Source organism: Cheilinus undulatus, linkage group 13, assembly GCF_018320785.1.
Source record: "Cheilinus undulatus linkage group 13, ASM1832078v1, whole genome shotgun sequence".
Lineage (NCBI taxonomy): Eukaryota > Metazoa > Chordata > Actinopteri > Labriformes > Labridae > Cheilinus > Cheilinus undulatus.
The window spans coordinates 11,113,627-11,140,978 of record NC_054877.1 but is presented as its reverse complement, the minus strand read 5'-3'; the positions used below and the strand labels follow the sequence as shown (position 1 = coordinate 11,140,978).

Below are 27,352 nucleotides of genomic sequence, written 5' to 3'. Positions count from 1 at the left end.
CTGAACAGGGATTGGTGTCATGACATTCAAAAATGGCCTGTTTAATACCGTGAATAAACTTTTTTAAGCCCAAAGTTGTAGTTTTAAAACACTCACAATCAGCATTAGAAAGCCTCTATACTAAGGGTATCCATGAGGGCCATACAAAAAATAAAAAGGATGGTGGGGCCACTTTCATTACTTCAACTTTAGAATGTTAAAGTAAGTAAATCTAATCAATACAGGCAAAGATATGCTTAGCTTACTTAATATGCTAAAATGGCTAGTCAATGGCTAACAAGGCAAACAGCCAATCATCTGATGGATTTTGGGAAGCTCAGTCAGATTTCAGGGAGGGCCTGGTTGGCCCCCACTACCAACGGCTCAATCCCTGATCAGGAAGAGAATGACTTCCATGCAGCAAAGTGGAAAAACGCTGTCAGCTCATCTCCACACTCAGACATGAAACAAGAGCAAACTGCACAAAGCTGATAAACTTTAAAGGAGTGTTGGTGCTTGAAGATGACTGGCATGATATGATTTGTAAATCAGACCTTAAGACAGAGCAGATAGTGAAGTAATAAACACTACGGGCACCGCTATAATCCATCAGTGTATTATACATTGTCATTATGATTTTGGCTGTCAATATTTACCATTTAGTTCTGTCTCAATTTAATTGGAACAAACACATCAATAAATTCCTTGCCAAAATGTTTGTTTACAGAATTAGCATGACAGCACCATGGCTGATAGTGAAAAAAAATCCTGAGCCTGAACTTTTTCCCGGGTGGGGGACGTATACACAGGGAGGCCAATAGCGACAAAAGTACTGGATCTGACTGCAATATAGTAAAAGTTAATGGTGGCTAAATGACGTAACCGCCTAATTTGCATAACCAGCAGTATGCATTTAATTGTAATGGAATCTGCAGGAGAGAGGAAAAATGTCATGAGAGAGAGAAAAAAGTGAGTTAAAAGAACTTAAATATGTGTAGAACTACAAATGAATGTGCTTCTGTTGATTCATGTTTCTATAACGTCACAATTCCAACCCTCCTCCTTTATCTGGGCTTGGGACAGGCAAAAATGACTCTAGAGATACTCTGGCAGAGTTACTTTGATTTTTATTTTTAGTTTCTTATTCTATTTATTGTTCTATTTTTCTTAGAAAGTTAGTTTTCTTATGTTTGGTTTAGTTTAAAACCTTATGGTCCACTTAAAAGCCTACACCAAATCCCAGTGAAACATTAACATTTTTGACCAATATTATAATAACAATAATAATATGTTTATATATATATTTATATATAAAGTCTTCATTAACAATTTTACATTGGCCAAAAAGAGACAATAGAAAAAACAGTCATGGGGCCTTAACAGCACGGTTAATTTGCAGTCTGGACACGGAGGCGTCAGCATCTCCTGCTACAACTGCAGCTGAGGGGGACGCTGCGTGAGGATTGGGCTGCCTGTGAGTGCTGTTGGACGGGGAGGGGCCGCACGGCAGCGCCCGCGGAGCAACAACGATGTGTGTTTTCACGTCAGAGTCTCCAAAAGTCTCCAGTAACACCAGAAAAAGTTGCTTGATTTGTCGCTAGTCGCTTTTTTGAAAAGAGTTGCTAGAAGGGTCTGAAAACTCGCTATATAAATATAGCGACAAAGTCGCTAAGTTGGCAACACTGGTAGGGATTCATCAGCGGTAGATTCACTGAACAACAGAGCAGGAAATCAACCTAAGCTTTGTCTTCCGTAAGACCCACCTCCGCTGTGCTTCTGATTGGCTAGTAAAGCCTAGTGTGACCCCTGCTCTACTTCTGATTCGCTAGTAGGCCTAGTGTGGTTGATGGACAGTGTCAGTTATCTTTATTGACTTGGGACTTGACGACAGGCTGTCCCGCATAAACAAGCTCACAAAAGTCGTTTTTTTTTTCACAGCAGTCAAACGCCGCCACGCCAGAAATCTGGCACAGTGCTGGAATACTATCACCCCTGCAGCACCACCTAGTGCCTAGTGCCCAAGCAACTATGATCTTATCTGGCTTAACCAGCATTTTAATTGTGTTTAAACATTAATCTAAAGGAGAAAAAATGCTCAGAAAGATGTTAAATTCATCACAGTTTCATTGTGTCAATGAGTTTATGATGTGAGGCAGGTATGCTGAGTAGAGCGTGGCTAAAGTTAGCAGCTAGCCCTGGCAGCTTTTGTTCCTCTTTGCAGATTGATTTTGTGCTTAATGTGGTTACTCATCTCTTTTGTTGAGTGGTTATACACAAGTAAACCCTCAACACCCTGCATACAACTTTATTTCCATTTTCTAGTTCAAAACACTGCCTCACAGTAATGTTCCTACGAGATGCTAACTGCTAAGCTTCTCATGTTACATTCAGCAGAGAGGTGTGGAGCGCTCTGGCAGTGGCTGGAGAGTCCATATGCAGTTTTAAAAGGGCATTTGATTGGGATTTAAGGCCTGTATTATAAAAAGATTGATCATTTGTTTAAACAAATCATAAATCCTATTCCAGCTAATTTGATAACCTAGTTTAACTGTTTAGCCGGCTAACCACACAAATCCCGTTTGGACACCTCTGCTCTAATACAAAGGCAACCTCAGAAAAAACTGGATGACAATGTGGTGTTTTACTTTGTACATTTTGATTTATTGTGGTAACTTCCGGTTTCCGGAGTCACTTCTGCTGGCCGCTAACTTTACTTTGTGTTCCCTGAGGCAATCTCCCCTCCCTCCCGGGTGCTGTGGAGAGATCACACCTGCAGCGAGTTCTCATCAAGAGGGACTACTTAAGATCGGCTGCAGCTCTCCACCAGCGCCTGAGTTTTGACTACCTTCCCTCGTGGTAAACCTTTGCTCCAGGCTCACACGTTCTCTCAAGAAAGAGTTTATTGTTAGATCTTTGAGTTATTTCCAGTGCTTGTGTTTTTGTGGACCTGCTCTAACGTGTCTCCTCCTTTTCTTCCAGTGCCTCACTCCCCGCTCACTGCAGCCAGCTCCAGCACTCTCTTCCCCCTTGGACTCTTGGACTCTTATTCCCTGATTACTTACCTGTGCAAATAAACCTGTTAAAACTGCTTCTCCACCTCCGCATCCTGGGTTCAACTGCACCATTCACACAACAGAAAACTCAGGCCAGAAATGGACCCAGCAGACCCGGATTCAATCAAGACTGCAATCTCTCACCAAGGACAACGCCTCGGACAACACGAGACCATGTTAAAAGGTATCATGCAATCATTACAATCCCTCAGCACCCAGGTCTCCAGTATCTCCAACCAATTACTCACTGCCAATCAGCCTCAGCCTTCACCACCAGAGCCCGCACCTGATAGCAATCAGCCACCCTTAGTTGATCCCACACCTTCACCCCCTCACCACCTCATTAGAGAGCCTCAGGTCCCCCACCCAGATTTCTTTTCTGGAGGGATAGGAAAAGCTAGAGGATTTTTGTTACGTTGCTCGTTGGTTTTTGATCAACAGCCCCTGAGTTATCCCACAGACAGGGCCAAGATAGCATTTGTGATTAATTTGTTACGTGGTCAAGCCTCCCATTGGGCTACCGCTATTTGGGAGAGGGAATCCCCTGTGTTAGCATCCTTCTCTGAGTTTTCCAGTGAGTTATGCCGTATATTTGATCACCCCCTCCAGGGCCAAGAGGCAGCCAAGCGTTTATTTTCCCTTTCACAGGGTTCTAGGTCAGTGGCGGATTTTTCTATAGATTTTCGTGTTGCGGCTTCTGAGAGCAGGTGGGGGGAGACCGAACTCAAGGGGATTTTCCTTAGAAGCCTGTCAGAGGAATTAAAAGATGAACTAGCTTCCAGAGATGAACCTGATTCCCTTGAGGGCCTCATTTCACTAGCCATACGCATTGATAATCGGTTGAGGGAGAGACACAGGGAGAAGAGCCAGGTTTAGAAGCCTTAGACCACGGACCATGGCTCCCCCTTCTGGTCAGCCAGCTTTTCAGCCTCCAGTCACACCTAAACCTCCTGTAGAGTTCCCCTCGTCCTCCCATGAAGAACCCATGCAACTTGGTAGAGCCCGTTTAACCCCCAGTGAACACCAGAGGAGATTTAGTCTCAAGCTTTGCATTTATTGTGGTCTAGCTGGTCATTTCCTCGCCTCCTGTCCGGAACTGTTAAAAGACCGGGCTCACTCGTGAACCAGGGCACACGAGTGAGCCAGACCAATTCCCTTCCTGGCCCTCCCTTACGTTTAGCAGTCCCAGCTAGCTTATTGTGGGAACACGACGCGGTGCCCATTCAGGCTCTCATTGATTCAGGGGCACACGACAACTTTATTCAGGACAGTCTCGTGCAACAGCTTCACCTTCCCTTAGAGCCCTTAACCGTCCCCAAGACAGTCACGGCCCTTGATGACAGACTTATCGCTAAGGTTACTCATCGTACTGTTCCCATCACCCTAATCATCTCCGGTAATCATTGCGAAAGCCTTCAGCCTTTTGTTATTCCGTCTCCTCACGCACCTGTGGTATTAGGTCTCCCCTGGCTACAGCTCCATAACCCCCAAATCAATTGGAAAACTGCTACTATCTCTAACTGGAGCATTCATTGTCACTCCCACTGTTTACGTTCCGCCAATCCTCCTGTTCACCATCCCTCAGTCACTCCCTCTCCTCTGGATTTAACTAATGTTCCCTCTGAGTACCACGATCTCGCTCCCGTCTTTAGCAAAGAGCTAGCTGTTTCTCTCCCTCCGCACCGCCCTTACGACTGTGCGATTGATTTAATCCCTGGCGCCTCCCTGCCTAGTAGCCGCCTTTACAACCTCTCCGTCCCTGAGAAGGAGGCCATGGAGACGTACATTCATGACTCTTTAGCCTCCGGTCTCATTCGTCCCTCCTCATCTCCACTAGGGGCAGGGTTCTTTTTTGTCAAAAAGAAAGACACTACACTCCGCCCATGCATAGATTTCAGGGGACTTAATGATATCACCATAAAAAGCAAGTATCCGCTCCCCTTAATCGATCCTTCTTTTGAGCCTCTGTGTTCTGCCAAAGTTTTCTCCAAACTAGATCTCAGGAACGCTTACCACCTTATCAGGATCAGAGAGGGGGACGAGTGGAAGACAGCTTTTAAGACCCCCATGGGACACTTTGAGTATTTGGTCATGCCCTTTGGTCTAACTAATGCCCCAGCAGTCTTCCAGGCCCTAATTAACGATGTGGTCAGGGACATGCTCAATAGATTTGTGTTTGTATATTTAGATGATATACTCATCTTTTCCCACTCCCTCGAGCAACACCAGCAACATGTTCGCCTAGTTCTCCAGAGACTGTTAGATAACAGACTTTATGTGAAACCTGAAAAGTGTGAGTTCCACTCCGACTCAGTTAGTTTCTTAGGGTTCATCATTGCTCAGGGCCAGTTACAGCCAGACCCCGCCAAAATTAAGGCAGTGACAGATTGGCCCATCCCTACCAACTGCAAGGAGCTTCAGAGGTTTCTGGGCTTTGCCAACTTCTACAGGAGGTTAATTCGTGACTATAGCAGGGTAGCAGCCCCTCTCACAAGGCTCACCTTCCCTAACTCCCCCTACCGGTGGTCTCCAGAGGCGGCAGCAGCTTTTACATGGCTCAAGACTCTTTTTACCTCTGCTCCTGTCCTTAAACATCCGGACTCATCCCTTCAGTTTGTAGTGGAGGTGGATGCATCCGAGACAGGTGCAGGGGCCGTGCTGTCCCAGAGAGACCCGGAGATGCAAAAGCTGCATCCCTGTGTCTTTTTCTCTCGCCGTTTGTCTCCTGCTGAAAGGAATTACGACGTGGGAAACAGAGAGTTGCTGGCTGTAGTGTGGGCTCTACAGGAGTGGAGGCACTGGTTGGAGGGCACGAAACACCCCTTCATTATCTGGACCGACCACAAGAACCTCGCCTATCTTCGCTCTGCACGACGCCTCAACTCTCGTCAGGCCCGGTGGGCCTTGTTCCTCAGCAGGTTTCACTTCACCCTCTCGTACCGCCCTGGTTCCCGGAACACTAAGCCAGATGCCCTATCTTGTGTTGAGTCCCCCTCTCGTGATGTTCCAGAACCGGATCGGATTCTTTCCCCCGAATGTATCGTTGGTGCAGCTGTTTGGGAAATTGAGCAGACCATCAGAGACGCTCAGAGACTCCAGCCCGACCCTGGTACCGGACCTCCTAATCGCCTCTTCGTCCCGGACTCGGTCCGCTCTCCTGTGCTCCAGTGGGCCCACTCCTCCAAACTCACCTGCCATCCAGGGTTTCAGAGAACCCTCGGCTTTCTCCAGCAAAGCTTCTGGTGGCCTGGCATGACTAAGGACACCCGTGAGTTTGTGGCTGCCTGCTCAGTCTGTGCCCGAGGTAAATCGTCCCATCAACCTCCAGCTGGCTTGTTGCGCCCCCTATCCACCCCTAACTGTCCCTGGTCCCATATAGCCTTGGACTTTGTTACTGGCTTACCTCCTTCAGATGGAAACACAGTCATCCTCACCATAGTCAACCGGTTCTCCAAGAGCGTCCATTATATCCCTCTCCCCAAACTCCCCACTGCCCTGGAAACAGCTCATCTGTTGGTTCTTCACGTCATCAGACTCCATGGTATCCCCTGTGACCTCGTTTCAGACCGAGGACCCCAGTCTGTTTCACGTGTTTGGAAGGAGTTTTGTAAGGAGCTCGGCGCAACAGTCAGTCTGTCCTCGGGTTACAAACCCTCAGAGCAACGGCCAGACTGAGCGGGCCAATCAAAGCCTGGAGGCGGCCCTGCGCTGCGTGGCCGCTCATCATCCTGTCACCTGGAGCTCACATCTCCCCTGGGTCGAGTATGCACACAACTTCCTTACCTGCGCCGCTACTTGTATGTCCCCGTTCATGTGCTGCTTTGGGTACCAGCCCCCCCTGTTTCCAGAGCAGGAAGCCTCTGTGTCCGTCCAGTCTGTGCAGGAGCATCTGAGGCGCGTGAGAGAGGTCTGGAGGACGGCACGAGCAGCGCTCTCTTGACGGCTGAGCGCAATAAACGACTGGCTGACGCTCATCGCAACCCCTGAATATCGTCCTGGTCAGAAAGTCTAGCTTTCCTCCAAGGATTTACCCCTCGAGACTGAATCTCTGAAACTGACTCCTCGCTTCGTGGGACCCTTTGAAGTCACCAAGGTCATCAACCCCTCCGCCGTCCAGCTTAAGCTCCCTGAGGCCATGAAGATCCATCCCACATTTCACGTGTCCCTGCTGAAACCAGTTGCTTCTAGTGATCTGAGCCCTCCAGCCGTCACCCCTCCACCCCCCGGATCATCGACAACCATCCGGCTTTCACCGTGTCTAAGATTCTGGACGTGCGACCACGGGGTCGCGGGTACCAGTTTCTGGTGGACTGGGAGTGGTACGGTCCTGAAGAACGGTCATGGATCTCCAGGAGTCTAATCCTGGACCACAGCCTCCTAGACGACTTCTACAGGGAGCATCCGGATAAACCCGGCAGGATGCCAGGAGGCGTCCACTGAGAGGGGGGTACTGTGGTGTTTTACTTTGTACATTTTGATTTATTGTGGTAACTTCCGGTTTCCGGAGTCACTTCTGCTGGCCGCTAACTTTACTTTGTGTTCCCTGAGGCAATCTCCCCTCCCTCCCGGGTGCTGTGGAGAGATCACACCTGCAGCGAGTTCTCATCAAGAGGGACTACTTAAGATCGGCTGCAGCTCTCCACCAGCGCCTGAGTTTTGACTACCTTCCCTCGTGGTAAACCTTTACTCCAGGCTCACACGTTCTCTCAAGAAAGAGTTTATTGTTAGATCTTTGAGTTATTTCCAGTGCTTGTGTTTTTGTGGACCTGCTCTAACGTGTCTCCTCCTTTTCTTCCAGTGCCTCACTCCCCGCTCACTGCAGCCAGCTCCAGCACTCTCTTCCCCCTTGGACTCTTGGACTCTTATTCCCTGATTACTTACCTGTGCAAATAAATCTGTTAAAACTGCTTCTCCGCCTCCGCATCCTGGGTTCAACATTACAAATCACACAACAGACAACATGTCAAACACAGCAACATCATCCTTACAAAATGTTGCTTAAAATAAATGTACTAATCTGCACTATTCTAAAAGTGTTTAAAAACATAACTCTAAAAATCTGTTTTCTTTCAGTTGTTGTATATTTAAACAACATGTGATGTTCAGGTCATGTCAGATAAAAACACTACCACAAGGTTGTGGGTTGTAAAACCCACTTGTTTTAAGTGTTTTAGTGGTTGCTGAAAAAGTGGTCTGGAAATGTTACACACACATTCATATTCCTCTAAGGTTGGTTTGCAGAGGCTTTGTTTTAGGTCAGTAACAATGACGATGATTGTGCATGAAACAGACTTTACTGAAACTCTTGCTCAAGCCCTACTGCTGTGCTGACAACCACTTACACAACATTATTCTCCCCCTCAAATACACAAATAGAAAAACAACATAGAGACTTAAAACTATGACTTCAGACTAGCGCTATAATGAGGTCACAATCTTAATTTGTACAATTATTTAGTTTTTTTTATCATTAAACACCTAAAAAGCTGATGACACTCCAGTCATCATCTGATCTCTTTTGCTTTGGAGTAATAAGCTTATTTCAGCATGCAAACTGCAAATCTGAGGTTATGAAACATATCTTTTGTATATCAGCAGTGTCACTGTGAGCATGATGTTGGCATTAAACCCAAAGCACAGTTCCCACTGAGAGCAGCCTCACAAAGCTGCTAGCATGGCTGCTGACTGTAGAGCCTTCATTTATTAATTTATTGTTAATCTCTCTCTTTGTGTTTGTTTAATTTTAAACGAAAATTGAAAACAAAGACAGACTAAACTGTATACATTTTTATTTTTGGTGTGTAAATATGAGTAATTCCTGCTTTCTATATTGTTCTCAGTGTTTCCTTGTGTATACGTCTCCTTGGGGTGACTTTGTCAGTGTGTTTTACTCTTCAGAAGAGGATGTCTCTGTGCTGTTCTGTTGCTTGGCTGGACTTGAGGCCAATTGTATCACTGCTACAATAACATCACACAAGATGCTGCCTCAACCTGCAGTTTAAGTTTCCAAATTCTAATTCTATTCATTCAGCTCACGTTGTTCTTGTGCAAAGCAACATTAGCAGGTTTTTCATTATTCAGACTATGCAGATTGGATTTGGCAGCTGAATAAACACGGCCGGGTGAAAAACAAATTAAAATGTGTGATACTGTGCATGCAAAGAGGGTGCATGTGAGCGTAAAAAGAAAACAGAGCCGAATGAGATGCCGAGCGGTGGCCTGATCGTGGTCAGCCTACATCAGTCATCTTCCCACAGGGGTCACAGCACTGCATCATCTGCAGCCAGTGACCCCCACTCCACAAAACACTCGTAATACTCTGAAATCCCTTGTCCTTCAATCAGATCAGAGGGAGTGAACTAATGGCCCCAAGGAAGCACTCCTCTGCCTCAAATGATCCTTCTCTGACTAGACGAGCTGGAGCATATGCTGCTGGCTGAACAGTGTTATTCAAGCACTGAGAAGAACTACGAATATATTTTCAGCTTGGATGGTTCCAGAGAAGCTCCCAGCTCTGACTGTACTTGAGTTTAAGCTGTGTAGGATTGTTAAAAGCAACAGCCCTCTTCTAGATAGAGTGATAGGAATGGCTGAACCTTGTCTACTCCTTAGCCTTGTCTGGGTCTTGCAATGTTCAGCATGGGACCTTTGCATAGGCAGTTGGCCAGATGGATGTCAAATATATCCTGTGTAATGTATAGGTGAAGCAGCCTATGTGTCGTGTCAGGTTTAACATAACAGCTAGCATCAGGGCAGATGCAGATACCAATGCTTTTTTAATTTACTGTTGTATTTTGTTGTATTTTTGTGATTGTTAACTTTCTCACCTAGACCAGAGACCAAAATTAAAATTCACTGTTTAACATTGGTAATTCTAGGCTCTATCACTTAATAGGGGGCAAGTCAACCTTAGAAATCAAAAACAGGGCTTTTTTTTTTTTTTTAAGATTTATTTTTGGGCTTTCTCATGCCTTTATTTAACAGAGGAAGGACAGTGGATAGATTCTGCGCTCCCAAAAAAACTGGGCTTTTTAAATAAAACTCAAAAACAAAGATATCCTTACTTTTATTTTTCAAATCAACCTCAACAAGCACCATATTGTTATGAACAATCTTGTTTAACCCTGTATCCCATTGAAATACATTGATATATAAAAAACAATATATTGTCTGGCCCTACCACATAGTTTACAACCTGCTTACTCTGTTACTTTGGGCCCAGCCCTCACTCCAGGTCTAATTCCAAGTAAGATGCTTGTGTAACACCCAACCTAGTGAGATGCATGTCTTTCTTTACAAAGATTTGCAGCTCAGTCTGTTTCTCTTTTCACCCAGGATGTGAGAAGCAGAGCTGAATAGGGGTGCACAGGTATTTTCATGCCACTTGTGCCAGTGTTGGCACAAATGGCACAGCTTCTAATCCTTGGCCTTTCTAGAGCATTTTCCTCCAGAATCTCCTTGTTGTGCAAAGTGGACTGTGTATTGGCAGTTCATGCTCTCATGTTCTGTGGGTAATCAGGTCTCACTCCACTGTGCACCCCATCTCTAGGTGATGGGTATGCCAGTTGTGCGTCAAACACTTTGTTTAACTTCATCAGAACTCCCTTTTATTGGGAGATCTAATAAGGTAGCGAAAAGCAGATCAGACTCTATTTGTTTGAATCTTTTGCAAATAGACTCCAATAACGTTGTCTTTGTCATTTTTAGCACGATGATCAGTGTCTGCCTCCTTGAGTAAAAAGACCTTTAAGGGCTCTTACCAAGGGGATCACGCAAGCAGTCGATAAATGCGTTGCGCTGACTTCTCATCTCAGCAGTTTAAATAAAGAGAGAATGATGATTAAGTTCTCAACTTATCATTACTGCTGTAGAGTTAGAGTTGCTGAGAGATCATAATCAGAGGCATATGTTGTGAGAGTGTTTTGATCCAAGAGGCTTTGTATCATATAAAACGGACTACTCCACTGGGTCAAGATTAGGGGTAGGAATCACTTGTGGCACCACGATACGACATTATCACGATACTTGAGTTACGATTTGATATTATTGCGATTTTAAACACTTTGTAACACAGTGAGTATCGTGATACGATATATTGCAATATATCAGGATCTATAGCACTTTTTCAGCTATTTAGCTGATTTAGCATTAATCTTGCCCTCATGTTTGTCATATTTCCGCAGTATTTTATTTTTATGTATCACTTCTTGCAAATCCCATGTGTCATGTCCATCTCATTCATGCCCTGCTTTCATTCTAATGTCCTTCCCCTGGTGCTGCCATGTTTGTTGTACTAACTTTCTTCTGCTCTATAACCGTCACCTCTACCGATCTCACTGGACCAACAATTGATTCTATTTTTCCATTATCATGGACTTCAGTTCACATTAGCAATGAAAAAAAAAATCGATACTTGATGGACAGGACGATACGATATATCACTAGACAAAATATTACGATACTATGCTGTATCAATTTTTTCTCCCACCCCTAGTCATGATGTCTTGCTGATGTCTTTTTGACTTCATTCCTGACTGCACCTGTACAGCCTGCAGGCGCAAGAGGTAACAGGAGAATGTGTCCCACTATTTTTTTGGAGAATTGCAACCACATCCAATTTGCTGCATGCTGCAAATGCCATCATTGACAGCCAGCTGGAGAGTGTGGGGCTTATGTCACAGTATTTGCAGATAGGCTGATAACAGGAAAACCATTGGCTGATGCCACTGATAGACTGTGCATCGTTAATAACAGCTAAAATGCAGAAAATCTGTCACTTGTAGGTGTGTTTACGGTCACCTGAAGACAAAATGAATTTCTTTTAGTTAGCTTTGTTTTCTTTTCTGATGTTTACCCTCTAAAGTGGGCTGCTACTTATAAATTCCCCTTTTTGTTGGCTCATTGCAAACTTGTCCATGTGCTGTTTGTTGCTAAAAACTTAGAGCACATTGAGTTAAGAGCTATTTACTGCAGCTGCCAAAAACCAAGACAAAGGCCTTTTTATGCAGAAACTCTATAATAACGCTGAATCAAATCCCTACTGTTACACCACTTTAGTTTTGTTTTGTACACAGAACAAAAGAATGGATGCGTGTAAGTGCTCCAGTGTATTCTTCTGCAATATGCCAGAAAAAAGGGTCAACTCAGAGCACCATTGACATTAAGAGCTGTCATTTGATCCATTACTGATAGTATAACTATACAGTGTTCTCTACATGTACCACTTTCAAATTTAGATTGCGAGTTTTTGCACAAATGTTAAAAGAGGAGAACATACAGCAAATTAACTTTCATAGTGAAGTGAACCAGTTACAAACACACACATGCTTAGTAATACTAAAACAGCACCGACCCCAGAGGTCTCTAATAAAAAATGACATTTAGGAACCAAAGCATAAAATACAAATTGGACTCTGCTGCCAGCAGCAAAAGCTATCTGCTAAGGTTATGGTAGACTGAAGCAAAGCTAGAATTAATCCTGTTTCCCTCTCCTGTCACAATGCAGGAAAACGGACAAATCTCCAGAATGCACACTCTGAACGAATAAACACATATGAGAGTTTCTACAGTCCATAGGCAGACCTTTTTTTTAAAATAAAACACCTAACTTAGTCTGTTTCTCTTAGCTGCTTTCAAAGCATTGGCTTATGGAAAATATCTGGTCCTGAGCAACTCATACTGAAGCACTTTAATTTCATCAAAGAGCCTTTTTCAAAATTTGGTACAAAATGCTCAGTGGATTCATAGTTCAATTTATTTAGTTGTTTTAATTTTTTTTGATTAGGTTTAGGTTAACCTTGTTACAAAGGTACTTGAAAATCATTTTTTTAACACTGCTGGTCGAAACAAAACAACAAGTTTATAAAGCAACACTAATGAACATACTGGTGTTACCTGTAAGCTCTGAAAGTGTGCTGTGCTCCACCAGGTGCTTCCTGTAAAGGGTCTTCAGGACTTTGGCACTGCCGAACCTCTTGAAGCGTGATTTCACATTAGTGTAGAACCACTCCAGATTCTGTGTCTTCAGTAACCTAGAGAAAAAAACACAGATGGGTTTTAAACTTTTAATCACATGAACATTATTCTGGTCTATTGGTAAAAGAGATGCACTACTTGCATTTTCTTTCGCCAATTTCTAATTTTTTTTCAAGGTCTGACCTGCTGATTCATATTCGCAGTCTTTTTAAACAGAAGTGTAAGTGCCTATGTCCACAGACACCCCCTTTTGCACTGGCAGTGTCCACCAGTGTTAATGTAAGCTATGTAAAATTTAGTCTTAGTTAAGCCTTTATACTAAAACCATGTTGTTTCAAACCTATAGTATTACTAATATCTGGTCTAGATTTAGTTGACTCAGACTAAACTTACTTTTTATCCATTTTTTTGTTTGTTTGTTTTTGTTTTTGTAGCAGATTATTCTTTGGGCTTTTTCCGCTTTTATTTAGATAGGAAAGCTGAGGTCAGACGGAAATATGCGGAGAAAGAAAGGGGAAGATATGTACCAAACATACTCTGCAAGCAGTGAGTTAGAATTAGACTGTTAGCATTTTATAACCAAAGATCTTTATTTTAGCAAATCTTAGTTTGGTCCTCTATGTGAAATAAAAGGTCGTTGACAAACAATTTTAGTCATAGTTTTAGCTGGCAAAATTTACACATGTGCCCACGACCATCATTCCAGAGCACTTCTCACCAGAGGTCATTGTTCCAGGGTTTCAAATGTTGACCTCTGCTTTCTTCGGTAGTATGAGGTAGTATTTTTTTTTTAATGGTTCTCAGCACTTATACCTAAATATTTGCTCTTCAAAAAACAAGCCACATCAGTTTTTTTCTCCACCACTGTTTCTGACAAAATTTAAATTAGAAGACCCATCCCATCTTAATTTTGAACAGTTGGAGAGGAAGAAATGAAACTGACAAGCACACCATGTTCTAAAAACCTTTTTCATACTGAGAGCTGTAAATGCAGCAACACATGGGATAACAAAGCAGCTTTGTTATCCCAAGAAAAGGAAATAAAACAGTTGAAATACTGAATATAATTTCAAATCTATTCTCTCTGTAAAACAGAGTTAACTAGAAAAGCACTCAGAGAGCGCAGACCTCCGCCATTAGCCCTATCTCCCAGTAGTGAAGAATCCTTTCAAAAAATCCTGGATCCGTCCCCATGTGCCCCCCACCACAGCATTCACCGATTACTCCCTCCCTGGTGGGGTGGAAACATGGTGAGGCAAAGCATTGGCCTCGCTGTGGGTGGACTATCACAGCGGAAGCGTTGCCTGCATGTGCCAACAGATGCACTGACAGTCTCACCCATGGTCTCACTGGACGACTGAAAGTCATGGCCGAGGGTGAATATTCCTCTATTCCTCCCAGCATTCTGAGTATTCTCGCTACAATTCGCTGTCTTTCTCACTGTTATGCTCTGACTCGTCTCTTTGACCGGGTGTGTGTCTTTCAAACTCTTTAAACTCCAAAACTTTGAATAGAAACACACCCAAAATGCTGCTGGGATTGAGTTACTCATGTCCACCATGTCCTGGTGTAAAGTGGTAACAGCGCAGACCTCCACCATAAAGAATCCTTTAAAAAAAATTCCTGGATCCAGACGGTGATCCAGATCACTCCCAAAATCTAATCAGTTCTCCCTTATGCCATTTCTGACATCTCCTGAAAATTTTATCAAAATCCATCCATAACTTTTTGAGATATGTTGCTAACAAACAAACTAACTAACAAACTAACTAACAAACCCTGCCGATCACATAACCTTCTTGGCGGAGGTAAAAATGTCAAGAAGGTCTTCTATTAATGGCTTTAGTATTTCATAGACTTTTGCCCTTTTTCCAGGTACAAATCAACCCAGTGGAAACAGCTCCATGACCCACTGTAGGCCCCCAACCCACTAGTTGACCCACTAGTGCTCTGCTCACTTCCCTTCAGTCTATTATGTTGTTATTATTAGAATATAAAATTAATACTACATCATTTGTTGCAGTTAAAGTGAATGTATAACATAAAACAAACTAAAATGGAAGTAATGTTATACTAACCCCAACATGGATTTCTTTAAATGAGATATACCTAGCTAGATTTGGAGCATTAATATGGTATTATAGCTGTTAGCACTAATAATATTTGTATTTTGTTTAACATGATATGTTTTGTTTTAAAGGAAAAAAATGTAGACAAAAAGTGTAATGCTCACGGGTGTCTATAGTGCACATTCACAAACTGTACTCAGTCCAGGTTTGATCATATTCTTGGTGGCATGTTTAATGGACTGAAACTCAGCTGAACTGTTCTGTGCACAGTTTGACTCACAAATGAACACATGCAGCTGCAGGCAGCTGTACAGCTTCACCTCAACTCTGCAAGTAACCAACAACGTCAGCAGGAGCTTCTGTGTAAAGCATGTTGACAGGAGACTTGGCGGGCCGGAGGAGCTTCTTGTACAAGTGTGTGTTTGTGACAGTTTGTACGTTTGAATCATGTTTCCCTCTGAATGTTTATGTGTAAATTCAACCTGCTTACTCTGTTACCTTCTTTAACTATAAAGATAAAGAGAGGCATTGGAGTGTGTAAAAACTAATGTTTACAGGACAACAAGAGACTTTGTAGACCCTCTAGTGCAGCTAGACAGACGTACTACATATGTTTACAGCATACTGCAGGTAAGGAAGCTGTGCCATTTTCTAACTGAACTCTTAAAAAAGGGGGGGAAATGAAATATCAACACAAACAAGTGTACAACCATGGCCTAGGTCAAACAACTTTGTTCCAGTTTCAGTAACAATTTGCTCTGCAGTTCTTTGAGGCATTGAAGGTTGTACACAATCTCACATAATGTATATTTAAAGTTTATGAGAGTTTTTAACATTACTTCTCTACATCTCCAACATTACAGCTCTACTAGTAGAGCCTCATCTTTCCATGTAAATCTCTCAAATTAAATTGATTGAACCATGATTTAAAGGAATGCTTTGCGATGACAGCTGCAGGAGCCAGCAGAGATATTCATGTCGGCGTGTTAAATGAGTTACCATCTGTTCACAGTGTGCTTGATTTGCAGAGTGAGAGCAGAGCGTTTGTGTGTATGTGTGCTGACAGGAGGTGACACAGAAAGGCTCCTGGTGTGACCCATCTATGGGTGATTCCTACAGTCTGTGGCGTTTCACCTCACGCAGAGTGAACATCAGACATCATGACAGTGAGGGCTAACAACATGATCTCCTGTCAAATTGAAAAAATGAAAAGGCCATACATTTAATTAAAAAATACACATTTGTCCTTGATAGCAGCTCATATAAAAATGATAACATGCATATTTTCTAAGACGCTTTAACAAATTCCACAAAAGTGAACCCATGACAAAAGATTGTAAAATGCTTAGTAAAGCATTTTTTAGGTTAGTAGTCAGCACTGATATTGGAGGGTCCTGTGTTAAAGCTTTTCTGTGCAGGCTTGGCATTTTTTTACCGTATCTGGGTGAATTTACCACTCTTTGACAAGGGAAACTCTGTATAGCTCAAATTTCCAGTGTCTGAAATCATGGTTTCATAGAATCACTGTACAAATAATTATGATGTTATTAATGATCTAGAATTACATGATTATTACCTTTTGCCTTTTTAACCAGAACCAGAGAGAGATTCAAATCAGACAGAGGTTTTATAGAAAATGTAATACATCTGTGATGTAAAGTATTAATAAATCTAAAAATTAAAAAAATGAAGAATGGCCAGCAAATATACTGGGGTGGCTTAAATATACCTGGGTGGCCCATCCCAGTGTTTGGGAAACATTAAAAGGGATTTATTTGATTATAAAAAAAAAAATAAGAAGAATAAGAAAATAAGAAAAAAAAAGAAAACAAAAGTTAGCTTAATAATAGATCAGCAATGGGTCAAACTACAAAGCTGAAATATAAAGTTATTTTCTTTTCAAGCCTGGAGTTTGTGGTGATGATATTCATTTTTTGTGTAGTTTTCTTTTGATTGGTCATTTTATTTAAAAGAGACTGTATGTAACATCATAATTGACAACATTGTTGACAAATAAGGTCTACTGCATCGTCCTCAAGAAGATTAAGAGAGCAGAGGAAGAAGAGGAAAAGCAAATATAATGACAACTACAATTAAAGCCATAAATCTTTCAATAATTGTGTCTGAGTCAAACAGATACAAGAATTTGTTCTGCTGCAGCCTGTTCTAAATCACAGATTCTCTGATGTTTTATGTAAATTCAATGTTTGTTGCAGTTAAAGAAAGAGGCGATGCTCAATTCAGTGGTTTGATCAGCCAGCTCCATCCTGCACATGTCTTTGCTCCAAATAATGTAAGGAGCTTAAAAAGTTCAGTAACCAAGTAACCAAATTCATTGTGTAATGGCTGAGTAGCATTATGCTGACACCTAAACACCTTTTCCATATTTAAGTGGGAAGGTTCCAACTTGTGTACATGGAAAACCAACATTCTTGCATTAACATCCACATTATCTTAAACTACTATGCTTTTTACGTCCCTTTACACAAACATACTTAGTGCAACTCCAGGTAACCCTACCAGGGAAGTCTGTTTAATGGTTCATGCCAGCATTTCAGCAATTATCAGCTTATAGGATATTAAAAGCCAATCTCTGTGACCGCAGACTTTTAACCAGACTTTTAAGCAAGGTCATTCAGGACAAACTCAATCAACATGTCAACTCAGGCAGAGTCTTTTTATATTGTATTACCTTTAAAATACATCGCTAAGAAAAGCAATTATCTTAAGTGCTACAGGGCTCTCAAGGAAAACAACAACAAAAAGATGATGTCAAAGGTAGCACTAAATCATGGCAGTGCTTCTTTCTACTCCCCCCTCCAATAAAGACAAATGGACACATACAAGTTTCTTGTTCCAATAAATAAAGCAATACTGCAGTTATCATTTATATCATTACACTATCAATACCAGCCGATGCTTAGTCAGAGCATTAGCTGTTAGTGTCAGACGCCCAGGTGTGAGAGTTTAACTGGTGATAACCCAGGCAGATGTTCCAAAGGTAGTTGCGTCTGAGGACTTTTGTTTAACTGCCATAAAGGAATTGATGATAAAATGGTAATACCATATCCTGAGGTATTTCAAAATAGGCAAAGTATTGCTTTTATCACTCTAATGAAAACGGTTCTGAGTAATGAGTTCATTTTACATTAAATGCCTGAAGAACGGGGTGTTTTTCTAGCAGCAGCACCACAGCCTATGTGCGGAGATGCTAAAACAGAACTTTTTTAAAATCATGCCAGGCTATTAGTAGAACAAACGAACCTCTGAAAAAAGGACCCACTCATTAGCTCAAGCACCATGGCACAGCACCACGCAATGGTTCCGCGCAAACTGCCCAACTGTTAAATGTGTACCACTGACTGCAATGAGGTCTTTGTTTATACTTTCCTTAACCTTCCTTATGTGATATGTAAATGAATTTAATCGATAGATGGTTTGATTTGGTCACTAAAGTAGTCCACAACTTTTAATAACCTTCCTGCACAGTGACATCATAGCCGGGAGAGCTCACAATACAAAAGAATTATTATTTAAAACCCATCTTTATCTGTTAAATGCACAAGGAACATTACTTAACAATCCTTTATCCTGTCCAGTTTTGCATTAATATTTCTCATATTACCTCACAGTAGGGAGGAAAAGAGAGCATATTAGACACAGAAAGAGGACTAAAGAGACAAAACTTGATCTGATCCTCTCTCCTGGAACAACTCAGCTTATCTGTGAAGTGTGAAATAATGCTGCAACTATAAATCACTTTATGTGCCCCTTAAATACGCCCTCATTGCATTATTGTAAGACTCAAAGCATACTGTTAAAGGACTGAATGAAACATCTGTAGAGCAGTTAACTCTGCTTGCGGTGCTTGCACGCTGGCAAGTTCTTGGTCTGATCTGCTTTTCGAATAATGTGTTTTTAAACACCTGGGTTTAATACATAAAAATTTTGGGGGAGGGTTTAATTGTTTTTAAAAATGGGTATGCTGTCCAGTCCTGCTTCAATTTTATGCTAACCAAACATTTGGGCTACTCACTTCCTTGCTGTAAGAACTGACTAGTGCCTGAAGAGAAACTAGCTTTGCAAGAAAGCGTTTTTGAAGTGTAAGGGCAAAACATTTGGAAAAGAGGCAAACATTTAGACATGAAATGATTTGTTGATGTTTTTGGTCTAGTCATTTTTTACATTAGTATTTTTAAAACTTATAAATTGATTGTGTTTTTTTATGCTTTGAGTGTTTGAATAGCATTTTGATTGAAGGTTTTTCTCTTCTCACAAATGTTGCTGTTCTTGTTTTGATTTTTTGTTTCCGCCCAACTTCATTAATATCAGCATCTATTTTAAACTTAGTTTAAGTCATCATCTTTAAACTAAAATTACTTTTAGTTTTAGGCACATTTTTGCCATTTTAGTTTTAGTCTAGTTTTAGTGAACACAAACCTCAAGAACATTTATATTAGATACTAATACACATTTAAAACATTTGTATTAATGTACAATACATACTTTAATTGATCTAAAAATACTGACAAAAATACTGACATACGTTCTATGCACAGTGGAGAAGAACTAGGGCTGGGCATTTAATTGTAAATTAGATTAAATGAAGCTTTGCGTAAGTTCAGTCAGGAAGACCATATTCTCCATGCGGGTTTAGTAGTTCATGCCTGACCGATTTCATGCATTCCTTCCCTGTGCTCTCTGTCACATTATAATCAGCTGTTCACATCACCTGGTCACACCTGTCCAATAGCACTGCTCTACTCCTCCATTGTTAGCCTATCAAATCATTGCTGCCCCTTTTAAACGTGGCTTTCTCTTCCATCAGTTCATTCATGGTGTGGTTCCGAGCGACCCTCCACCTCCCCATCACTGCCAAGTCTACAAGTCCATCAGTGTTCATATGGACTAAGATGACTTCTTCAGCCATCACCACCACCACCAGTGTCTGGACTCCACGGGGGATGGATCTTTCGGTCACTTAGGGCAGACACCCTTCGATCATGGTATGTCCTTATGGAGTTCAAGCGCCAAAGACATTCTGACAATAATTCATTATCACATCTATGTTAATAAATATTATTCATTATCTCACATGTAAAATAAAATGCTATCTTTAAATAAGTCACTGTTCTCTCCTGATTGAAATAGAAATATGACCTGTTGCAATTTTTAAAACGCAGACAGTGCAATATTCCGTTAACCTGGAATGGGTCAAAATGACACTTTGATACAATGTTTTTGCAGCAGAGATTTTCTGCTCTATGCATTATGCATACATTCAAGTGTCTTTTTATAAGGATAGTTTACAAAAACCCTATTTTTTCTATTTATGGATATGATTAACAATGAAGAATAACATGAAAAAACTATCATTCCTTTTAGTATAGCAATTGATATCAAATTTGCTTTATGAGCCAAATTAAATTTACATTTTTTGTAAGTCTTTTATACCTAGTTTAATTTTTCTAATATTGTGCTGGTTATAATTTATAATGATTTATTGCTTATGTTTGCTGAACAATGCATAAGATGAGGAACCTAAAAATAACCGCATATTAAATCGCAATTGCAATTGCAATCTATTTTCAAAAATCGTTCAGCCCTGAGAAATATAGTGGATTTTAAATTTTAAATGGTCCAGCACTAACACTTTATTCTTGTTTTTAGTCTCCTTGAAGAAAACTACACTGAATTTTCATCACAGTTTTTACCACCAAAGATCTAGCTTTATTAGCTAGTATTAGTCTGGTCTTTCTCATGGGTAAAAAAGGAGGTGAGCCAATCTTATAGTCATAGTTGGTCAATGAAAATAACACTGTCACTCAGCTCACTGGAAGTATTTTTGGTTGAAGCCACTATATGGAGTCACAAAGTAAGTTTAAAGATACAAAACTAGGGAAAAAAAGGTGACTGCGCAGATGCCTGCTGAAAACAATGCAAACAGCAGGGACACATTATCATTGTGAATCTGATGGATTTGATAATACTTGTTTTTTGGAAGCACAAATCAAAGAGGCTGTTTCAACTTAAGAATAATGATAAACAGAGAAGAATATATTCTCTAATGTATTTTCGATCCCAGCACCAAAAAAAGTTAGTCTTTCTCTCCGTCATGTCGTGGTTAGATCAGAAAAAACATTCCAGCTGATAGCAGGTTCATTCATACCGTCGCTGTTATAGACACTAAATCTGTCTCTCCAGAGGTGGAGTAAGACTCTAATAATCTTTATGTCACTCTCTCATCCTTAACTTAGCCACATGCGCACCCACTGCACTACCACAAGTACCGCCAACCTTACCTGCTCTTCTCACAGGAGGTGCAGAGCCAGGCTTTCTCCCGCTTGCAGTAGACCCGGCAGGCCTTGCATATGTTGTACTTGCAGTCGTTGCACTTGCGCTTGGGGTTGAGCAGGAAGGTGAAGGGCGAGCAGCAGCGGATGCAGCAGCGTTGGTTGAAGAAACCCTGCCGTGACAGCAGGAGGCAGCGACTGCCCTCCTCATCCAGCTCCTGCTTCAGTTCACTGCGGGGAGGAGGAAGAGGAGGAGGAGGGGGAGGGAGACAGGATGGTTAGAGGGATAGTGGAATCAGGGATGTGCGTGTGAGGGAAAACAATATGAAATCAGACGGGAAAATCTATATTTGTTTCAGGGTTAATACGTTTCAGTGAGCTTGAGAGAGTGGATATATCAGTCATTGTTTCTAAGACAAATCGGATGAAAATTATGATGAGAAAATGAAATGCATATAAACACAAGCATGACACACTGATCCTCAATCCCCTTTGATGAAAATGGAGCAGAAATTAAAGTGCTTTCAAAAAGTGGGTCAATCCATCCTCCCCTAAATATCTTTAAAAAGTAAATGATGATTGAAAAAGCTGAAATTATCTGTATATTTTAAGCTGAGGATTTATCATGTCATATTCTTTTAAAAGCTGATTCCTGTACTCATGTAAAGGTTAAAGAATCATCCTGTAATGTTTTATTAATCAGCACATTTTCCTCAACAGCAGCTTTATTGATTCTGGCCCAAGACAGGTTAAAAACATTTATCACTGCTAGGAAAAAGAATTTTTAATAGATGTCACATACAACATTTTTTTACAACTTAAGCCAACATAACCCTTGCCTAGCTATCCAAAAACATTGCCCCAGCAGAAACAGCTACAGACAGGCTCAACATTACTTTCTTTTAGCTCCATTTTTGGTCTCCTCCCCTAAACAGTACGCCTAAACAGCTTTTGAATTGTTTCTCTCTGTTTACTAGCATACTGCTCATTTTGTCTGTCAGCGGTTTGGTGCCTAGCAGACAGCGTAAAGTGGATTTTGAAAGCTTTTTATAACCCTGAAAGACAGCAGACAGATGTAAAAAACAACCAGCCTGTGGACAAATTGAAGCATTTAGAGGCTTAAAAGTCTGATATTTCCTTATCTTCTTAATGGATGGGCAATCCAGCCTTCAAAGTAGCTCACAGCTCAAATATGTCTATATGCATAGCTCGCCCTCTCAGGGGCAGAAAGAAAAAAGGATTTTTTTAAAATCATTTAAACCCACACAGTGCTGTTTCCTCCCCCAAAGTGTGCAGTTGTTGACAAACAGATTTAAGTGACTCTGGTAAAGACTTTGTGAGAATTCAAAGATCCTCGTCGAAGTGACGAGGTACAGTAATAGCTACAGCTTTGGTGCATATATGACTCTGCTAATGTCTACAGTGAACTCTTTGCATGTGGAGTATGTGTTTCTTCAACTGTTTAGGGTACTTTATTATTTGCTAGCTGGAATAAGGGATGAATTCTGAAATCCAGTATCTTGTTGGTATTGTTGCCCTTTTCTTGAGCTTCTTATATGAAAAGCTAACATCCATTTTCTTCTTTTTGCCTTGCTGGCATCATTTTAAGATATTTCTCTCAATCCTTTGTGGTAATGAGGCAGCTGTAATTCACTCACAGACTTTAACACACTCTTTCTTCTTTCAGAGTTATGGATTCAGGCCTCGTTTAGGCACCAGCACCATTTAAAAAGTACTGATTTAGCACCTGTATCGGAAGAAACTAAAACAGCACCCAACCCAAGCCAAGAGTACCTGGATGCAGCCGAGGACCTCAACTTCACACTGGAAGTCGGACTATCGCCGACTATCTCATCTTCTAATACTGGAAGTCACTTGAACTGAACGTCTTCTTTATTTTCTTTGTGCGTCGCCGCCATATTAATAGAGACAGGTCAACCACACAAGGAAATACAAGTAGCCAAAAATACACAAGTTTTTGGATTAACGAGCACAACGATAACATGAAATTAGTTTTAATAAATCAATTTATCACGTATTATTCATGTATCACTAACCAGAGACATTATATGCAACGAGATATTCGCTGGCTGGCCAGACGTCGACATCGCCACCATGTTGCCAGAGGAAGGTCTGGTAGGTAATTCAATACAAGTAGACAAAGAATGTGCACGTTTTTGGAATAAAAAGCTCAAACCACGAGATTAAATTGATTTTAATGAATTGTTTATAATCCATGATCCATATTAAAATAAGAACTGATAGTGAAATATAACAGCAGAAATCACTTTCTTGTATTTTTTCAGTTAAATGAGAAGACTCCATGATTAATAAATAAAATAGTTTTATACACAATACACTTTCATATATGTAAAGATTTTTTTTTTTTAATATATATCTAAATTATTTTATATAATATATATATATATATATATATATATATATAAAATACATACGTAAATGATTAATACAAAACATATATTTCTTGATTTATATATATGCATTTCATTAATAGCTATATAAAATGATATGATCATGGGGTACAAATGATTCATTAAAATTAATTTAATCTGATCGTTTGAGCCTTTTATTCAGAAATGTTGCACATTCCTTGTCTACTTATATTGAATATGGTTGAAGATCTCCCTCTGTCAACATGGCGGCGACCTCCAGCCAGCCAACCTCCCATTGCATATTATGTCTGTGCTCAGTGATATGTGAATCTGGATCATAAATCAATTCATTTAAATTACTGTAATGTACCTGCTGTACTTTTTAGTCTGAAAACCCACGTATTTTTCATTTACTTGTATTTCCTTATGTGACAGACCTGCCTCTTAATATGGTGGCAATGCACAAAGAAAACTTTTTTCTTTATACATGCAGACATTATTTACATGATTCACCTGTTTAATTACAATTTAATACACTATATACATATACACATCTATACATATAGAACATTCAAATACGAAGAAAAAAAGGAAGAAGACATTCCATTTGAGTGACTTCCAATATTAGCCTGATGTCTTTGATTACACTGATATGACATCCTGAAATCAATGAGTGATTTAACATGGGAGAGAAAAACTTCAACCTACTGAGACTTAGTACTTGTTTTCCAGGCTTGGCAAATATCATATGAATGAAAAAAAAATCATTATGAAAGATCTGTGAATGAGGTTTTCTAGTAAAAATGTTCATTCCTATTCAAAAGCGGCAATGAAAATAGAGTCACATAATTGTTGTAAACTCAGTGGTCCATGATTCCTTCAGTTAACAGGAGGCAGAGAGAGGGCATCTGAGGTGTTTATTAGTGTAAATTGATTTCTCTGTCTCTCTGTCTTTTGATCAGTGCATGCTTTACATCTAATTATTCAGAGACAGCTGCAGAGCAGAGGCATCATGAGCACATGAATAGTCACATTCATTGCATTTAAAACAGATGCAGAGATGGCGGGAGGCTGAAGAGGGAGAAATGCAAACTGGTGTGAGAAGTGCTGGAGGAAAAGTGTCACATCAGATTCACTATATTCACATAAAGACTGCAGGAGCATCAGACACAACTTCATTTATAGGTAATAACTGCTGACATGGATAGAGTCTGACAACATGAGAGGCAGGAAAAAGGAGGGGGTTTACGTTGATTTAAATTTCTGATCCCAATGCCCTTTAAAATAACTTCATTCAAATTCTGGATACATCTCATTGAGAGTTCTAAAAAAGCAGGTCACATATTTTACCCTTTTACGACAAGTGTATATTGATCTCAGAGGTCCCCAAAACATACCTGTGAAGTTTACTGCTGAAAAAACAATCCAGTATAGGATTTATGCGTGTCTAAAAACCCTTCTGTATCAGCCCTTCTCAGAACGAGCCATTTCTGTGTCTGTGGCTTTAAAGGTAATTAGCTGTCTGACGCCGCCCCTGACCACACCCCTCTCGGGAAATGGATGCAGCACTCGTGATATTGCAGACTTTTTTTTCCAAAGTTTAGACTGGGTTTTGAACCATCAATCCCCCAGACCGTAATCAGCAGGGTAACCCACTGAGCTATCCAGCATCTTAGCTGGTAGCTGAGAGGATCAGTAGAGGAGGTCTGAACTTTCCTCCAAGTGGGGGAGGGCCAACCAAACCTGGGGGCGGGTGCTTAGGCCCCTGGTGAAGTCACTAGTTGTAAAATCTGAGAACTGCTTTTTTCAGCACACATTTTCTGAAAGGTGGATAAAGAGAGGGGGAGAGGGAATGGACTTTTCTGGTACTTGAGTGGATTGTGAACAGGCCAGGGACACATAAGTATTTGTGTTGGAAAAGCCTGGAAAAAGTGATTTTTGCATAATATGTCCCTTTTAATGTATTTATTAAAGGGTGACAATATAACTACAAAATATTAAATTTAAATTTATCTCTTTAAAGTCTATGTCTTTACTTGCAGGTGCCGCTGACAGCACGTTGTCCAGCGGATCAATCAAAGCATTTGAAAATGCACCACTCAAACAAGAATGTCACTGTAACGAGGAGGAACAACAAAAAGTCTAACCAGCTGGTTATGAATTTCCCATGATTTAAGATCTTTTTATTATAACAATGGTGCTCTGGTTTTGTGAATCAAATTAATTCTACCTTCAACTGTCAGCCTCAGAGGAGGGGGAGAGAGGACTCCATCATGTCTGAAACTGCACCATAGGTAAAGTTATCCTCAGATTTCACATGGCTCTAACCTCTTTACCCGCCAAGACGGGCTGTGAAAAGTTCTCCCAAACTTTCTAGTAGGTCCCATTGGTTAAAAATGTAACCCAGTGCTGAAGTCCATGTTGAAATCGGCAGGATAGATGCTAATTAGCATACTTAAGCTAACTGACGGTTGTATGATGATGTGTTCAAGTTGGCTGGGAAATTTTAGTGTTTAAAGAATGGCCTTAAATATGCCAATATATATCAATTATAATGACCTAGTAATTTAAAAAAACATTTATTTATTAATATTTTCATTCATTGAAGACTTTTCGGAGGAAGGTTGCAGCATTGTTGATTATTTAGATGTAATTTATTCAGCCTATTTATTTTAATATCATTTAATTTTTTTATGTAATTAAAAAAAAGAATGTATTCGCTTTAATTACCATACCAAAAACGTACCAAACCGTGACTTCAAAACCGAGGTACGTACCAAACTGAAATCTTTCCGTACTGTTACACCCTTACTACATAAGGACGTGAGAACTCCTACTTGAAGCCACTGCTCTGTTACTGTATCACATTCATGTTTTTTTTTTTTTTTTTTTGACTACTTTTGGGACTTTTTGCCTTTATTGGGATAGGACTCAGCTGTCCTGAGACACAATAAACATGGGGAGAGAGGGGGTGCAGACATGCACTAAACAGCGCTGAGATCAGAAACTGAACCGCAACCAGAGCGTCGAGGACAACAGTCCCTGTTGACTGGTTCCTGCTCTACTGACTGAGCTAATAATCCACCATCACAGTCATGTTTTGTGCTGCTTACTTGTGATTGACCATGATTATTCTCTATGATTGGTTGCACCTTCTGAGCTCCCTCCAATCGTCTCAGGTGTTGTCCATTCATTCAGGCGTTGGGGGGGAAAGAAGTAGGAAATAACTCCCATGATTCCCCACCACCCTCATGTCATCTTTTATTATTGCTTTACTGATAGCCCCTTGGTTTTGGGGTTTACAAACTCAGTTAAATATGTGCAAAAACTCTTCACAGGGTTTTTAAATCAATTTATCCCAAATACCAAGTTGACATCTCTCACCATATCCTTACTACATGCAAGCTTTAGACTTCATGCATGTTCGCTGTCCAGACTGCATCCATGAAATATTCAGTTTTCTGTCCTGTGAATTTTCACTTTCTCCTTGTTGAAAGATATGACATTTAGCACTTTTAGTTTGAATGCCAAAAAACTGGAGTAGGTGCTTTGTGTTGACAGTCCTTTGATGGCTGTGAGCCTTCTAGTTT

At 40.8% G+C, this 27,352-nt stretch overlaps 1 protein-coding gene across 3 annotated transcripts in view; it reads right to left on the bottom strand.

The window, feature by feature from the left end:
- LOC121519865 (trichohyalin-like) overlaps positions 1-27,352 on the bottom strand; it is a 69,778-nt gene that overhangs the window by 26,653 nt on the left and 15,773 nt on the right. For all 3 annotated transcript variants that reach the window (XM_041802954.1, XM_041802956.1, XM_041802955.1), the window contains 2 exons: positions 21,379-21,600; positions 12,927-13,063 (listed from right to left, as the gene is read on the bottom strand). In XM_041802954.1, coding sequence (XP_041658888.1) covers positions 12,927-13,063; positions 21,379-21,600 — 359 coding nt within the window. The remainder of the gene's footprint in view (positions 1-12,926; positions 13,064-21,378; positions 21,601-27,352) is intronic.